A 16,882-nucleotide genomic window follows, 5' to 3' on the forward strand; every position below is an offset into this window, starting at 1 on the left:
CGAGGCCTGGCTGGCCGCCAGGGAGGGCCCGCTGCTGCGGGAGCCCAGCTGCGGGGTGAGTGGAAACCCCGTCCGCATCCCGTCCTCTGCTGGGTATGCGCTGGGGCGGAGGGCACCCCAGGAGCTGGGCCTCACCGACTGCTACTCCCTAGAACTCGGTGTCGGATGTGGAGCAGCTGCTCCACAGACACAGGGACCTGGAGAAGCTGCTGGCAGCCCAGGAGGAGAAGTTTGCCCAGCTGTGGACGCCATTAGAGGTGCGAGCTCAGGCTGGGATGGGCACGGCCAGCCGAGTCCTCCCCACGCCTCCCTAGTGCCCCCCTCAGGACCCCCCTTCTCTATCCTGTGCCCCGCGAGCCCGGGCGCCGCTGCGGACAGGCACGGAGGGGAAGCAGAGAGGGAGAATCTTGTCGTGGTAGGAGAGGCGAGACTGCCAGGACCCGTGGCCCGGCTGCGCGGCTGGGACCCCCAGCCTCTCCTAAGACGGGGCAGGCTGCTGGGAGGGGCTGCTCTGGCAGGCACACAGCTAGCTGAGATGGGGGACCTGCAGCCGGGGGTCCCCACTGGACCCCGGCCCGCTCACTGTTACTAGCACGTGCGCAGCCGGACCCCAGCCCACATAGGGCGTGGAGGCCCAGGACATGGGATGAAGCGGGCAGGGCCTACCTTCCACACGGGGGCTCACCGCTGTTGGCACTGGGCCCAGTACCTCAGCCCCGGTTGCACAGCCATGGGGCAAAGGAGTGGGTGCCAGGCCGCAGCAGCCGCTCCGGTGCAGGGTGCAGAGCCCCGGGCACTGTGGACAAGGGCGACCCCGCCCCTCACCCGGCAGGTGCCAGGCCAGCTGCTGGGGGGGGGGCACCGCGCCGGCCCTCAGATGCGAGGCTGGAGAAGTCAGTCAGCGTGGGGAGGGGCCCAACATGGATTCTGGGGGACTGGAGATGAGACTCAGGGAAATCTGTGACCCGGTCCTCATCTGTCCCTAGGTGGCTTCCACAGAGCCCTTTGACCTCCAGGTCCAGAGTGAGAGCACGGGCTGAGCACACGCCGTCCCCCGGGGAGGAGACATCGGCTCCCCGCAGCGCCCGGCTGAGGGGCTCTGGAGAGGGTCCCGGCAGGGAGGGAGAGCTTGCCTTGTCCTGGGTGCGGGGCAGCGGGGCACGCCGTGCTTTCGCGGGTCCCGGGGGTCGGCTTCAATCCTCCACTATGTCCCGGATGAGGCCGACAGGGCTGGGCCCCGAGTGCTGGCTCACCCTGTCCCCTGGCTGCTCCATGACTTTCCAGAACCTGGACTGCAGGGCAGAATCGCTTACTCTGTTCTCCTGGCAGACCCGGGCTCTGATGAACCGCGTGCTGCAGTGAGGCCCGCAGGCGCAGGCGTGCGTCTGTCTGTCCCTCCCTGGCTGCTTGGGACACAGCTTCAGCGAGGAGTCCCGCCCTCCTCGTGGCCACGTGGTTAGTGTTGCCAGTGCTTTCTTGGTGTTCTACCATGTGACTACATAGCCTCCCGACTGTAGCCTCTCCTTTCTGTCTGTGTCTGGGCAAAGATCTGTGTGCTCCAGGCCCCTTCCCTGGGAGCCCGGGCTGCGTGCGCCTGCAGTAACCGCACACCACACCGTCTGTCTATAAAGAGCTTTGAATTCATGTACACAAAGTGTGCCGTTTTGTCCCCACCTCTACCAGGAGTACATCCTCCCCTGCTCCTCCAGGAAGGTGGCCGGGCCGAGCTCCAGGGTGAGCCGGCTCCCCGGCTCCCATCCCTGGCCGCGGGCAGGGCGGGGCGGGGCGGTGGCCTCATCACCGGGGCCTGCGCTGCCTGCGCCGCTGCACGGCCTGGCGCAGAGCCTCGAGCAGCTGTGGCCGGCTGCAGAGGATGTTGTACCGGGTCAGGCTCAGGAGCTTGTCCGTGTCCTCTGGGCTGTAGGTCACCTTTGTGTAGTGGTAGGGGGAGTCCTCAGGAGACAGGTTCACCTCCCCGGCCGCCTTCTCCTCGGGTGTCCGCGGCACTCCTGTGGAGAAGAGGCGGTGAGGGGGACGGGCGGGGGGCGTGGAGGAGAGGCGGGGGAGCGGGGACGCACCGGGGGCTGAGAACTCTCGGAATGAGGCGTTGACCAGAGGGAAGTGCAGCAGGCTGGGGGCTTCGGGCCGGGCGGGGTCGTGGAAGGCGTGGCACTCGCGCGGCTCGCGCTGCTCCTCCGCCGTGGGCGAGATGTGGGGGAACGGGATCCCCTGCTCCTGGCAGAACCTGTCCACCAGCTGCAGCTGCTGCGGGCCGGCCGGGGGGCGGGGGATGGAGCTCAGGGCGCCCCTGTGGGCCGACTGAACAGCACACAGGCCCCCAAAGGCTGGCGACCTCTCTGGGCCCCCACACCCAAGCCCACGACCTTGCGTCTGCAAAACCCTCTCCCGAGCCCCAGGAGCTCCCAGCAGGGGCTGTGTGGGCCGAGACCTCCCAGGGATTCAGGTGCAGTGGAGGGGGCCGGCACCCCGCCCCGGGGCAGTGCCCGTGCACCCCAGAACCACGTGGTGCCCACTGCCACCGAGTAAAGCAAACTGGACGTGACCAGGCCCCAAGGCCCGGGGCAGCCCGCCCCTCCCAACCTGGAAGGCTCCGTGCAGGTTGTAGTCCAGCGACAGGATGAGGTCCACGCCCCGGGCGGGCTGCAGGAGGGGCGCGCAGCTCGTGTTGATGAGGTAGCCCACGTCCAGCAGGCACAGGTAGGGCTCCGCGGGGGTCAGCTGGTTGGGGAGGCCATCCAGCTTGGTAGCTGCAAAGATTTGGGGCAGGGGTGAGAAGTGGCAACTGTCACCGGGGGCCGCGGGCTTCTCTGGCAGAGACTCGGCCCCTGCCAGCCTCGCGAGCGAGCACCCCACCTCCCGTGCATGCCCCCGCGGCTGCTGTCTCCCCGTCTTTAGGTGGCAGGGTTAACGGTGCCAGGGGAAGCGGCCTGCCAGCGCCCGAGGCACCGTGGGCAGGAGGCTGAGCACCGGGACATGTGCAGAGACGCGGCACCTTTCCAGGCGGAGAAGTGCGGGTGCTGGAAATAGTCCTTGTGAAACTGGAGGCCGCGCAGGAAGTTGTGGGTGGCTTGGGCGAGCGGCCGCTTTGTCAGGAGGTCGGTGAAAAGCCCGGCGATCCTGCCGGCCGCTGTGGGCGGCTCCTCCATCTTTAGCTGGGGGACCTCCTCTTTGTCTGCACAGGCAAAAGCAGGGGTGTGTCAGGAAATGGTGACGCGGGGGGGGGGGGGCAGTGACAGACACCTCCATCTGGCCCAGCCACCTACCCAGGCTGGCTCGGTCCTGAGCCCAGCGGTCCCAGAACTGGCCGGGCTCTGAGGCCCAGTACAGGCTGTCCTGGAGGCTGGCGGCGTACAGGTTGCTCCAGATGCCTGGGAGAGGCCCCCGAGCGGATCAGTCAACTGCTGTGGCAACGTGGCCCTTCCCGACCGGAAACGGTGCCGCAGCCAAGCGAGGCAGGCCCGGGGCCGTCCTTCCCCCTCTCCCTGGCCTTCCCGACTCCCCTCACCTTCCAGAAAGCAGATGCGGGATTCGGGGAGCTCCTTCACCAGCCGCCCCATGAAGAACTCGGAGCCGAAGAGCTGGGAGGGGATGAAGGCCCCGTACTTGGGCAGGCCCACCTCGTAGGGGGAGAACTCGCACCACTCTGTGAAGAGGCCACAGCCTCAGCTCCCGCGCAGCCCCAGGGGCTCAGGCCCCGCAGGACAGACCCGAGTGCCCTCCGCAGCCCCAACAGCCGAGGGACTTTGGCAGAGGGCCACGTGGGGGGGGGCCCAGGGACCAGAGTGGACACATCTCACTCACCCCCAAATTCAAAGGTCGTCAGGCCCTGCGCCTTGGCGTTGAGGGCGCAGTAGATGGGCAGAGGGTTCTGCCCACGATTCAAGGCCTCCTGTTGATCTGAGAGTTTGTGGTCTTGGGGCTGGGGAAAGAAGGTGAGAAGCTGCGCTGCATCTTCCACAACCTTCTACACCTGTCCACCAGACCCCGGCCTAGCCCCGCTCCCCGCACCTCCTCATGCAGCAGAGCCTCGTTGATGAGGGCCCACAGGTTGGTGAAGCAGGGCGGGTGGCCCAGGCGGGCGCGCTCGGCCAGCTCCTGCCGGTACCGCTGCAGCTGGCTGGGGGCCAGCGCACCCAGCTTGCTCTTTGTCACCTGGGCCTTTAGCAGCGCGGTGGGCCCTGCCAGGTCCTGCTGAGACCACTCTGGGTCCTCATACAAGTTGGCCAAAGCCCTGGAAAAAGGCAAAGCCGGGGAAGGTGAGGGAGGGTTGTCACAAGTCTTGGGACAGTCCCGCAGCCCCCTCGAGGCTCCCGACACGGCATTTTCCAGCCTCTCCATTGCTGAGGCCGATGGCGTCCAAGATGCTCCTCCCCACCCACTTCTCCCCCAAGCCCCGCGGGCCACCTGTGGGCTCCGGCTCAGCCAGCTCACCAGGTGGAGCCCGAGGCCCCCGTGATGTAGGAGACGCAGTCCAACAGGCCCAGCTCCCTCAGGCCGGCCAGCTGCCCGTATAAGGAAGTCATCGCCCGGGTGCCGCCGCCAGTAGCCATAACGGCTACCACTGGGACCTGGAGGAGAGGATGGTCGGCATCGGGGTGGGAAAGGCTGCCTTCCAGGAGGAAGTGGCGCGGCAGCGGAAGGCCATTCTCACTGTTGGGCCCCTGAGGCGCATTGAGCTGGGATCAGGGCTCGGGAGAGCGCCTCGGCCGGCCCCACTGAGGCTGCCAGAAACAGCCCCAGAGCGGGCTTCTCCATTACACAGCAGGCCTCATCTCTTCCCAGCCCGAGCGTTCTGGCATCACTTTCTGGAAGCTCAAGGCCGCCTCTTAAGTCTCCCTTCATGCTGGAAACCACTCCCTAGGGAGAAGACCCCCTAGAGAAGGCAGGAGGCAGCTACAAGCCTAGATCAGCACCGACGTTCCAGTGTTCGGCCCTGAACCTACACAAGCCTGGGGCGGGGGGTGGGGCACGACCCAGTGCTGCTGAGCCCCAGACCTCGTCCTCATGCAAGTCTCCATCCAGCTGCAGGGCATGCTTCAGGGCCTTGGCCACCCTCTGCTTCCTCCTGCGCAGGAAGGCCTGCTCCTGCGGGCACAGCCCACAGCCCAGCCGCACGGCCAGCTCCCCGGGTCTAGGGCAAAGAGTCCACAAAGCAAGTCGGCACCACAGGAAGGGAAGCTGGGGGTCTCCCCGGCCAAGCCTCCGCCTGTTCCTCAAAGTCGCCGCCGTGTGTGGTGTGTGGACCGCAGCGGAGGGAGCGCTTGCAGGCCGGGCCGAGCACTGAAGAGGCACCGAGCTTCCCGGCGTGAGGCCTGCCACCTTTTCTCCCAAGAATGCCAGGGGACAGGAAGGCGGCTGCCAGGCCCGGGAGGGCGGACACGGCTCTTCTGCTGAGGGCCCTCAGAGCCCCCTCCCCTTGGCTTCCTGCCTTCTCTGTGGCAAACTCTGGCTCTGGGCAGCTCCTCACCTGCTTCTCCAGCCCTGGGCTGTCCCCCACCCCGCCCGCAGAGCCACAGGGAAGCCAGAACCCAGCCTGACCCCGGAGCTTCCTCCCGGCCCCACACTCCACCCACGCAGGGCCAGGTGCCGCAATCACGGCATTCCCAGCATGGGTGCTGCCCACTGCCCGTGTCCTGACGCCTGCCCCCCACCAGACACCCCACCTGCAGCCCCCCGCCAGCCACTCACCCCTCTTCCTTCTTCAGCTCCACCCTCATCAAGGGTTCCTGGAATCCACAAGCACCTGCATCAAAAGCTGCCCACCACCTGACAGCAGCTTCCACTCAGCCCTGGCCGCCTTCACAGAGGCCCCCCCCACGCCGGGCCTGCACCCCCATTCCTCACAGGAAGGCCCGGGGCTTCTGTCCGGCTTCCCAGCCCGTGGGGAGCGGTACCTGGGATGTGGGGAAGACGAGCCGCACCGACTGGCAGGAGGGCAGGGCCTGCAGGGGCACCGTCAGCCGCTGCTGGGGGTCGTCCTGCGGGGACAAAGCGAGGACACCCAGGAGCCGTCACCTTCTCTTAGCCAGGACTCCACCGCTCCCTCCCTCGAGCCACCAAGGAAGCCAACCTCACCCCACACTCAGCCCAAGGCTGCCAGGGGGCGTAGCGGGGCGCGGGGCACTGGGGAAACCGGGCCGGGCCGGGCCGGGGCGCTGAGGACGGTGAGGGCGGCGGCTGGGGAGGGAGGCACTACCTTCAGGTGGATGCTCAGCTCCGGCTCCCAGCAGGCCGGGCAGTGGAAGCAGAACGAGCCGGTGCCCACACAGGCCTCCTGGGAGCCCTCACAGGCGCCGGGAAGCACGAGCTGGACCCTGCCCTCTGACTCTGCCAGTGGGGAGCAGAGTCAGGGACGGGGTCTCCGTCCACTGAGCCCCCGTGACCTGGAAGTGCGACTCGGCCTCGGCAGAGCAGCCCAGGCCCCGGCACCCCTGAAGCCACGCCAGCTGCAGGTGCAGGCCATGACTAGAGTGAGGACGTGAGGGTCGGGGACTGACCTTTTGGGGACCCCATCTGCTCCAGCTGAACATGCAAGCGCGACAGCTCCCGGGCCTGAGAAGTCAAGCGAGCCCTTTAGGCACCAGCCCGTCCCTCTGCAGCCCCTTCCCCGCCCCCTGCCTCCCGCTCCTCAGCCCTCGGCCCGGGCACGCGCTGCAGATCCACACCCTCACAAGGTGCCACGAGGCGGCCCCTGCCCAGCTCATCCTCACCCAGGGGGTGGCAGCCCCGGCTTCAGGCCCGGGGAGCAGAGCAAGTGCATGGCACAGAGGAAGCCCCCCGGGGGCCACGGGCACCCCCAAGGAGCTGCTGTCACTCACCACCAGGATGCCGTTGCTGGTGAGCTGCTCCGCCTCGGCCGGCCTGGAAAGAAGCCCAGTGACCCCTGGCAAGAGCCTCGGTTCTCCCCTGACCCCGGCTCTCCTCCTCCGTGGCAAAGGCGTGAGTGGCTGGCACTGCCCTTCCCAGGGGCTTGCCGCCACCACACGCTGCCCCGGCCCACTCACAGGCTCTGCAGACGAAATTCGACTTCCAGCCGCTCCTGCACCTGGACAGAGAGAGGCCACGGGAGGAAGGGTCGGTAGGGTGCGTGCGCGGGTCTGCACGTAGACTCCCACCCAGAAGCAGCGAGCGCTGCTGGGGCCACGTGGTTGGGAAGGGCACGGCCGCGCTCTGGGCGCTCTAAAGAAGCTGCCCTTCCTCAGAAGCCAAGAAGGAAGGTTGGGGATGCCTGACTTCAAACTAACTCGTGTGTGCCTCACCTCTAAAAAGGAAGAAAGGCGGCCGGCCGGGGGCGGGAGAGCCTGGGTGAGGCGGCTCCCGAGGGGCCAGGCCCCCAGCCGCCGGGCGCCGTGCCCCGCGGCGGGAGAGGGCCTGGTGCTGAGCAGTCTTACCTGAGAACTCAGCGAGAAGCTCTGGCGCCGGGACTCCCCCATTCGCAGGGTCCCCACATCAAACAGCACAGACAGCAGCGGGTCGTCTTGGGTCAACAGGTCCTGGTCGAAGACCTTCAGTTCCATGATATTCTGGAAAGGGCAGCGCGGTCAGCAGGCTAGGGGAGGGAGGGCAGTGGGAAGGTGGGCAGGGCTGGGGGACCGGGGGGCGCGGGGCGAGCAGGGGGGGACGGCGGGGCCACCTTGAGCTCGCAGTGGATGCGGAAGTGGAAGCTCTGATTCCAGACGGGGTTCCGGCTGTTCTTCACGGTGCGTGTCTGCAGCCGGTGGCTGGAGGCCGTGGGCAGCCACAGGGTCACATAGCAGTCGGAGGGGGTGACTGCGGGGAGGGGACAGGCATCAGGGATGGCCAAATGCCCTTCCCCGTCCAGCCACCCCGAGGCCACTTCCCCCTGGCCCTGAGACCCGTGTCCACGGGCTAGGCCCCACGCCCACCCTCCACGCTGACCCTCCTCCAGTCCTCTCGCACTGGCCTGGCCACTCGATCCCTCCCTCCCCGGGCCGGCCCACTCACGCAGGTCCTTGGAAGGCAGCCCGTGGGCCTGCAGGACACGCACGGTGAGCAGGCACGTTCCAGGCACCTTCGCCTGCAAGCGGGAGGACAGGGCAGGTTCGCGGCAGGCAAACGGGCCACCAGGGAAGCCATGGCAGCCCCTCAGGCCTGGGCCTGCACTGAGGTCAGACCCGCCGGGGCGCAGCAGCGTGCTGACAAGGAGACACGCCATCTCCACAGCCCCTGCCCACGGCCCACCCAAGGCCACGGGTCCTTCTCCCTATCACGCAACCTCCCAAGAATGCTATTGTGATGCACAAGGAAACAAAGGCAGAGAGGAGGGGCCAGGCCCGGCCAGGACTGGCACACAGCAGCCTAGCTGCGGCCCCACCCCCACTGGCTCTTCAGGGTGTCCCATTCTCTAAGTCTTTCCTCCCACCCCCCACCCTACACCCCAGCAGGGCACCTGGCGTAGCCCTCGGACCCCGCCCCACCCCAGCCCCTGAGCCAGAACAGCACGAAGCAGTGGCTTTGCTCAGGGGCCTCAGGAAAGCCAGTTTCCAGGCCCCAGGCCGGGGAGCTGGGCCTGGAGCCCATTGCCGGGCCTCTGCCTCTCCCTGCTGCCGCCGCCGCCAGCCAACAGCCTTCTCGAAGCTCACAGTGCCCGGCTCGAATGCACAGCGCCGCATGGGCCCCAGACAGAGCGCCAGGTTCAAAATGGAAGCGTAGAGCCCGGCTGGGGTCTCACCAGAGCCATGAGGCTGAGTCCTCAGGAACAGGGAGGATGGGCAGGGCCACGGGGCCGGGGACTGTCAGCTTTTAACACAGCGCCGCGATGCCCCAGCTGGCATGCTCCTCCTCGGCCCCTCCCACTAGCCGCCTCCACCCACGGGAGCCCACACCCACGCCCTGCCAGACACCTGCCGGGAATGAAGCATCTCAAGCCTGTACTGGGGCCAGGCACCCTGCAAAGGGCAGCCCCAGTGCGCTCAGGTCCCCGTGGCCTCCCCGCCGCCTGCCCCGCGAGTCCTGTGCGGAGGAGGGGTCTCCAGCACCTGCTGCAGGGGCTGAGCCCAGGGAAGGCTGAGGAGGGCCTGGCGCAGTCCCCAACGGGAGCCCAGCGCCGTGCTGTGGGCTGGGCCTTTCACAACCTCTGGGTGCCTGTATGACAGGAATACCCGGTCCTGACTGGAGCCCTGAGCAATCGGGGATGAGCACCCCAGGCCCCATCGTAACCCGGCCAGGGAGTGGCCCCGCCACATAAAACAGTCCTTCAAAGCCACCTCTGCGCTGCGCCACCCTTGGAGCTGGGGGGCCGGGGGTGGGGCCTGGGGCCGGGCACTCAGGGCCGGGGGCTCTTCCTGCTCTTCCGGAGGGTGGGGAAGGAGCCTGTGCGTGAGGACCAGGGCCTTCTTCAGTGGCAGGCTGGGAGGGGCGGGGCTTCTGTCACTCCCCACCTAGGTTATCTCCAGAGCACCAGACCCCATCCGCTGCCCTGGGGCTGGGGGAGAAAATAAACCAAGCTGGGCCAAAGCTATAGACGCCATCAGCGGCCCTGAGCCACTGAGGTCCAGCCGGGCACTTCCAAAACTGAGGTCAGCCTGCTGGCCCCAGGGTTTGGACAGATGAGTCCTCAGGCCTGGAAGCGGCTCACACCCCCAGTTAGAGTCACCCTGAAATTTTTGCCTGAACCTTCAAGCCCTCACCAGGCTGAGGAGAGCAACTGCGGCAGGGAGCATCGGGACAAATAAACGTGGCTAGCTTTATTGACGGGCTCCTCTGTGCCGGCTGTGCCCCTCCCCACAGTGCCCTGCGAGGCCTCTGATGGGGGACACGGAGGCAGACAGGCAGTGACTCAGCCGGGTCACCGCACGGTGAGGTGCTGCTCTGCTTCCCACTCCTGACCCGGGTGGCACCTTCCCAGACACCTCACCCGTATCTGCCTGCCATTTCCTGGCGTTCCTGACCACATCTCAAGACTTTCCAAGGAGCTGGGCCCTAGTGGCTCACGCCAGTAATCCTAGCTACTCAGGAGGCTGAGATCTGAGGATTGTGGCTCAAAGCCAGCCCAGGCAGGAAAGTCTGTGAAACTCTTATCTCCAATGAAGCACTAGAAAATGGAAAGTGGCGCTATGGCTCAAGTGGTAGGGCGCTAGCCTTGAGCTGAAGAGCTGAGGGACAGCGCCCAGGCCCAGAGTTCAAACCCCACGACTGACCAAAAGAAAAAAAAAGACTCCAAGGCTGATTTCAATCCAGGCCGGACGCGGCATCAGCCAGCACACACTCCAAGCCCGGGCCGGACGCGGCATCAGCCAGCACACGCTCCAAGCCCGGGCTGTCTCTAAAGTGGACCGGCCCTGGGGGGCTGGAGCACCCGGCCAGCGGTCCTGGCAGTGCTCACCAGGCTCCATCAGTTGATCCAGCAGCCACGGTGAGAGCCCCGCGGCTGGAAGGAACTATGCTCCAGGTCTTATTCCACGTCGTACCAGAAATTCACTGCGAGGAGAAGAGGGACGTGGATGTGACACGATGGTCCCTCTTCTAACCCAAGACCAACCAGCCCACATCAGGGGCACAGCCTGCCCCTGGCGGCCGGCCGCCCCTCACCCGCAGTGCAGCCTGGGACTGCCGGGCATGGTGGAACCGCGGATCCGGCAGGTGCGGTGCAGGGCCCGCGCCTGACTGTAACCGGGGTACCGGGTCAGGTCTGCAGCCGGGGGGTCCAGAGGGATCCAGGGCACCTGGGGGCACAGCCGGTAAGATCACGGGACATCTCAGAGCTGAGCACCGCCTCCCCAGACCGTCTGTGCCTGTTCCTCACCGTCCGGTTCTGCTGCCCTCCCCCATCCCAGGCAGAGGACACACCTTCTCCACGGCTTCTTCATCCACTATCTTAAAGGCGCCTTCTTCCGTGAGCTGGTAAGGGGCCTGTGTGTGCAGCTGTGAAGCGGGAGGGGGGAGGTGTGGGGGGGGCTCAGGGCTTTGCCAGCCCATGCCAGCCAGTCCACATGTCCCATGGGTGCGTCCTGACGCTGCCCCCACTATGCCTCAGGCCAGCCAAAGCCCCACCGCCCGCCCTCTGCCCTCCACCTGCTCCTCCCGTAGGGCCCGTCGCTGGGGGGTGCAACAGGAAGTGCTTCTCCCCGGAGACCACGCAGTACAGCTTCTCATAGTGGTCCCCGTGCACTGCCAACCAGGAGAGCTGGAGTGCAGGCCTGAGCGCCATGCGCAGCCCCCCCCCGCCCCGCCTGCCAACACGGCGCGTGGGCACAGGAAGCGCGCAGGAGGGGTCAGCAGGCCGGAGGGGGACACTGGTGGGCTTCACTGGGACAGGATGCCAGCCAGGCCTCAGCCCTCCACCATGAGAGGTGAAGCTGCAGAGCTGCCCCAGCCCCGTCCCGCGCAGCTGCCCGTGAGTGCGCTTCTCAAGACTGGAACATGCGCATGCGCGCGCGCGCACACACACGCACACGCACACCACCCCCCCCCCAACACCAGGGGAAACCCCTCAGCTACTAGGAGAGGACACCCCCTGGTGGCCAGGGCTGGAATGCCAGGCCATCTGAGCGGAGCCAGCCCTGCCCAGGTTCAAGTCTCACTCCCCCCTTCCCCCGCCCCCAGCTCGCCACACCCACACCATGTCAGCACAGCGGCGACCCCAGCCAGAAGTTCACAGCGTGGGGCGCCAGACCCGCACCACCTGCACAGAGAGAGGCTGGAAAAGCCCTGAATGCGAGGACTCGGGGAGGACTCGGGGAGGACGGCAAGGACTTGGGGGAGGGCAAAGAGGACTTGGGGAGGACGGAGAGGACGCGAGGGTGCAGGGCCCGGCCCTCCAGCCCGTCCGGCATGCGGCCCAGGGCCAGCGGTGCCTGCGCACGGGAGCCGCCCGGGTCACAGCCACGCTCACCTCCGTGGAGCCCACGGCCGCCCGGCTCAACACTGCTCCAGCCCAGGGGGGCACCCCTCCCTCAAGTAGGGGAGGGGTCACCTGTGGAGCACTGGCCAGGTGGGGTGCAGCCAGTCCGGGTAGAAGCCCAGGGGCGTGGGGGCTCAGCCAGGCGGGGGCCTGGCACGGGGCACGCTGAGCTCTGCGGAAGGCAGAAGCACCGAGCTGAGGGAGGAGCCCGGTGTCTGCCCGGCGCCCCTGTAACTAACCAAAAGGCCACACCGGCAGCGTTCCCCAGGCAAGGCGTGCGGTGCACACGAGGAGGGCACGCAGAACGTGAAACACACATGCGCGGACACGGACACACACACACAAGCAGGAGGGGCAGAGTTTATGATGGAGCCAAGGGTGACGACCCTCCATCACCAGATCCTCAGTGGGGCCAGGTCCGTGTCCCACACAGCGCGCCTGCCGCTGCCCCACTCTCAGCAACCATCAGACTCAGAACAAGCTGGCCCAAGGCACCCAGGCCAGGGCCTGGGCTGGGCTGGGCAAGGCTCTGAGAGGCCCCTCCCAAACTGAAAACCCACTGAGCACCTGGATGGACCCAGCGCCTGACCTAGCCAGTGGGGACATCAGAAGACGGTCTAATCATCTCAAGAAGCCCACAGAGCCGGGCGCCGGTGGCTGCTCAGGAGGCTGAGATCTGAGGATCGCAGTTCAAAGCCAGCCCAGGCAGGAAAGTCCACGAGACTCTTATTTCCAATTAACTGGGATGCAGATGTGCTGTGGACGTGGCTGGAGTGGTGGAGCTCTAATCTTCCTATGGCCTGGCTGGAAGACAAACTACCAGATGACTACACTGGAGGAGAGGCCAGGGCTCAACTATTTGAGGCTCCCAAACAGCACCACCATCTACCTGAGATGGTACCCAGGACCACTGTGGACAACTGGGCAGAAAGCCTACTGTGGTTCCCATGTCCCCTGCGCATGTGCGTGTATGTATGGCCCGGAGGCTGACCTCAGGGCTCTGCACTTGCTAGGTAAGCACTCTACCACTTGAGATATATCTCCATCCTTTTCTTGCTGGTCCTAGGGCTTGAACTCAGGGCCTGGGCATTACTCCTGAGCTTCTTTTGCTCAAGTCTAGCACCCTACCACTTGAGCCACAGTGCCACTTCTGGTTTTTGAGTAGTTAATTGGAGATAAGAAGCTCATGGGGACTTTTCTGCCTCACAATCCTCAGATCTCAGCCTCCTAAGTAGCTAGGATTACAGGCGCGAGTCGCCAGTGGCTGGCTTTCAAATAGGGTCTTGCTTTTTGCCTGGGCCAATATGAACCATGATCAGCTTATTTATACTTCCTGTGTGGCTGACAGGACCTTTCTACTGGTTGGGATGGGGTCTTCCAAACTTTTCGTAGGGTTTGGCCTTGAACTATTGGCCTCCTGAATAGCTAGGATTATAGGGTTGAGCCACTGCGCCTGGCTGAGAGCTCTTCTTTTTGACTTAGCCCTCCCCTTCACTCCTGTCATTCTATTGGCTACCTCTTTTTCCTGTTGATTTCACAACCCTCCTCTCCTTTCCTTTCCTGCTTTGGCTCCTCATATTGATGAAGCTTCCTTCCCTGACCACCCTTGTTTAACCTCTAGGCTGCCTACCACCAGCCCATATGCCCCTCCCCTACAGATTGCATTATCTAAATCACTTATCAGGGCATGTCTGTTTTCCTGTCACCGTGGATCACAGAGGACTCTAGGAAGGAAGCACCACCAACCCTTGGGACCACCACATTTAAGCTTTCACAACCGAACTCTCCACTTACACAGAGCAGCCTTCACAGATTCTGAGCCCAGATGTGTAAGTCACAGGGAAAGATCACAAAGTTCAGCAACAAACAACTTGTCACCTCAAAAAACAACACAGAGCCAGGTGCTGGTAGCTCACACCTGTAATCCTAGAGATCTGAGGAACGAGGTTCAAAGCCAGCCCGGGCAGGGACATCTGTGAGACTCTTATCTCCAATTAACCACCAGAAAACCGGAAGTGGCGCTGTGGCTCAAGCGGTAGAGCACTTGCCTTGAGTTGAAGAGCTGAGGGACAGCGCTCAGGCCCAGAGTTCAAGCCCCATGACTGACCAAAAAAAAAAAAAAAAGTAAAAAAAGAAAAAAAAAAGTCTTGTACTCATAACCTGACATGGAATTGTGACCCCTCTGTCCAATGCCATCATCACCACCACCACCACCAAGTCAGAGAGGTTTATCTTGTTCAGGAATTTGCATCCCTAACAAGAGTACCCAGCGCACAGTAATTGCTCAGGAAATGTGTAACAGGGGAAGGAAGTTCCCAGCCCAGGCTGCATGGTTACGGCCATGCAGGAACTGGGTTTTCTGGCTCAGCTCCACCCAACCTGTGCCATGTAGCCTCACCGGGCCACACCCCTGGCAGGTAGCCCTTACAGAATACAGGGCAGCACTCAAGCCACGCCATCATCAGGCCCAACTGACCTGACAGGCCCAGTCTGCTCCCGCTCTTCCCTCTACTCAGGCAGGGCTGGGGGCCGTGGGGCTTCGCTTCACTACTTTCATCTCAAAGTCCCACCCTACCAGCAGTTACTGCCACGTGCCGCAAGCCAGCTGCACGTGCACTTTCACCTCTGCGATCACCAGCTCTCTCACGGCCTCTTCTCCAAATGGGTCATCCTTACTATCTGTGAAGGAGCATGTGTCTTTAAATCAGAAATCCAAACCAAGTGGAAGCCCTGGTGGCCAAGGGAAAACTGAAAAGAGGGAGGAAATGTCAGTCCCTCCAGGCAGTGGTCTGGGGAGGGAGCAGGGGCTCAGCACATAGCCATAGTGCTCACTGGGATTGGTCGTCATGGTCATCATTGCTGGTTTTCAGGCTGGAGACTGACCCCAGGGCTCCATGCATATTAGGCAATTTATACTCAACCAATAGGCTTCGCCTCCAGCCATGAAGTTTACCTAGGAGAGGTGGAAATGGCCTTCCTCTTAGGATTTTTTTTCTGCAATTCTATCAGTTTCACTTGCTCACCATTTCCTTGGGAGACTGGCTATTTTCCTTAACTGGGGCTTCAAAGTGAGAATTTCCAAAGAGATCCAAACAACTTCTCTTGGACAAGAAAACAAGTGCTCCCGGCACCCTGGCACCGTCCCTGCTCCCCCAACACAGCAGGCGCTGCTGGGTCTACACTTAGTTTTAATTTTGGGGGTCTGAGCTCAGAGCATTGATGATTGCTAGGCAAGAGCCAGGCCTCTACTTAGATTTGTTGTTTTTGCTGATCCTGGGTTTGAACTCAGGACCTGGGTGCTATCCCTGAGGGTCCGTGCTCAACGCTAGCGCTTTACCACTTAAGCCACAGCACCACTTCCGGCTTTCTCTGAGTGGCTTATTGGAGATGAGACTCACTGACTTTTCTTCCCAGGCTGGCTTCTGCAATCCTCAGAGCTCAGCCTCCTGAGTAGCCTGGATTACAGGTGTGAGCCACCAGCGGTGGACTTTGTTTTACAAAGAGGTGTTTAAAAATTATTGGCTAAAGCTGGGAGCCCTTGGCTCACACTTGTAATCCTAGCTCCCTTTAGGAGACTGAGATCTGTGGATCACAGTTTAGCCAGCCCAGGCAGGAAAGTTCATGAGATTCTTATCTCTAACAAATCCAAACGCAGAGCTGTGGCTCAAGTAGTATATAGCTAGCCTTGAGCAAAAAAGCTCAGAGACAGTGTCCAGTCTCAGGACAGGCACATAGAGACCGCATGCGCACACGCACGTATGCACACACACACGCACAGAGCTGAAAACGTGATTGGAAATGCTTAATGCCTGGAAACACTGGGCAGATTAAAAGTAAATTACAGCACTAGTATGAAAAACACTGTGCTAGAGATATATGGAATGACCTCCGAAAACAGAGGTCCTTGCATAAGAAAGAGACTGTAAGGGGGAAACTCGGGAAAGTGAATGAAGGGGTGCATTTTCCAAAACAAGTGTACTCATTACCTGACTTGTAGCTCCTCTGTACACCACCTTTAACAATAAAACTATATATAACAAAGGGGCGAAGAGTCCTGTGGCACAGAAACAAATGGAGTGTTTTTGGGAAAATTCCAAGGGGGGCCGGGGTGGGAGGGAAGCTTATTTATTTATATTAGATACAGGAGGCCAGCGTTGCAGGTCAAGGGTTAAAGGAGGGCACGGAGGTGGATGTCTTAATGCTAGCTGACTCAGGGAGACCCGGGCCGGGCCGGGGCTCCCGCCGGTCACCCAGCTACTCGGGATCGCGGTTCAGCGAAGTCTGTGGGACTCTTCTCTGCAATGAACCCCCCGGAAGTGGCGCGGAGCTGAGGGCCGGCGCCAGGCCCGGAGTTCAAGCCCCGCGACCGACCGAAAAAAATTCCGAACGCCAAAATCCCAACACCGGGGGAGTGAGAACGGGAGCCAGAAACGGGGGGGACAAACCCAGCCGCGCAGCGGGGCCCGGGGCAGCTCGGCTGCTCCCAATCCTCCCGCCGGTCCTGCACCCCGGGCCTCCCCGGGCCCTCCTCCCGCGGGGTGCGGACTCCACCCCGGCCCTCCCGCGGGGTGCGGACTCCACCCCGGGCCTCCCCGGCCCTCCTCCCGCGGGGTGCGGACTCCACCCCGGTCCTCCCGCGGGGTGCGGACTCCACCCCGGCCCCCCCCGGTCCTCCCGCGGGGTGCGGACTCCACCTGGGCCCTTCCGGCGAGGTGCAGACCCCCTACCCCGGGGGACGGCACCACGACCACCTGGCCCGGGAGCCAGGTTGAGCCGGCCCCAGAGCAGCCGAGCGCCGTCACCAACCGCTCACTCGGGCCCGGCCCCGGCCAGGACGCCGCAGCCTCAGCGCGAGCGAGCTCAAACCCTACCGCCGCCGGGCTCCGCAACGCCCCACGTCCAGGGCCGCCTCCGCCATGACGCCGCTCACCGGGACCCGCCCCGGAACCCTGGCCCGCCCACCCTTTACCACCCAGGCCCCGCCCACTCCAGAGCCAC

The 16,882-nt window shown here is 63.8% G+C and overlaps 2 protein-coding genes across 2 annotated transcripts in view; one reads left to right on the forward strand and one right to left on the reverse strand.

The window, feature by feature from the left end:
- Sptbn5 (spectrin, beta, non-erythrocytic 5) overlaps positions 1-1,070 on the forward strand; it is a 34,798-nt gene extending 33,728 nt beyond the window's left edge. The window contains exons 64-66 of the mRNA XM_013009990.1: positions 5-55; positions 153-257; positions 987-1,070. Coding sequence (XP_012865444.1) covers positions 5-55; positions 153-257; positions 987-1,040 — 210 coding nt within the window. The 3' untranslated portion in view covers positions 1,041-1,070. The remainder of the gene's footprint in view (positions 1-4; positions 56-152; positions 258-986) is intronic.
- Positions 1,071-1,782: 712 nt separating this feature from the next.
- LOC105981182 (cytosolic phospholipase A2 beta-like) lies at positions 1,783-8,962 on the reverse strand. Its single transcript, XM_013010249.1, has 20 exons — positions 8,886-8,962; positions 7,987-8,059; positions 7,655-7,791; positions 7,413-7,544; positions 7,026-7,066; positions 6,840-6,882; positions 6,519-6,573; positions 6,218-6,348; positions 5,916-5,999; positions 5,710-5,747; positions 5,017-5,152; positions 4,453-4,589; positions 4,030-4,252; positions 3,823-3,940; positions 3,527-3,664; positions 3,285-3,389; positions 3,014-3,193; positions 2,602-2,768; positions 2,079-2,265; positions 1,783-2,009 (listed from the first exon to the last, which is right to left on the reverse strand). The coding sequence occupies exons 1-20, from the start codon at positions 8,901-8,903 to the stop codon at positions 1,798-1,800; spliced, it is 2,355 nt and encodes a 784-aa protein (XP_012865703.1). The 5' UTR covers positions 8,904-8,962; the 3' UTR covers positions 1,783-1,797.
- Between the last annotated feature and the right edge of the window lie 7,920 nt (positions 8,963-16,882).

This window comes from Dipodomys ordii, unplaced genomic scaffold (assembly GCF_000151885.1).
Source record: "Dipodomys ordii isolate 6190 unplaced genomic scaffold, Dord_2.0 Scaffold11, whole genome shotgun sequence".
NCBI lineage: Eukaryota > Metazoa > Chordata > Mammalia > Rodentia > Heteromyidae > Dipodomys > Dipodomys ordii.

Excerpts from the sequence above, each read along its gene's own strand:
- LOC105981182 (XM_013010249.1), bottom strand. Across the intron at positions 6,574-6,839 it reads CCAGCAACGGCATCCTGGTG|GCCCGGGAGCTGTCGCGCTT; the intron begins GTGAGTGACAGC and ends TTGACTTCTCAG. Across the intron at positions 2,010-2,078 it reads CCGAGAGTTCTCAGCCCCCG|GAGTGCCGCGGACACCCGAG; the intron begins GTGCGTCCCCGC and ends TCTTCTCCACAG.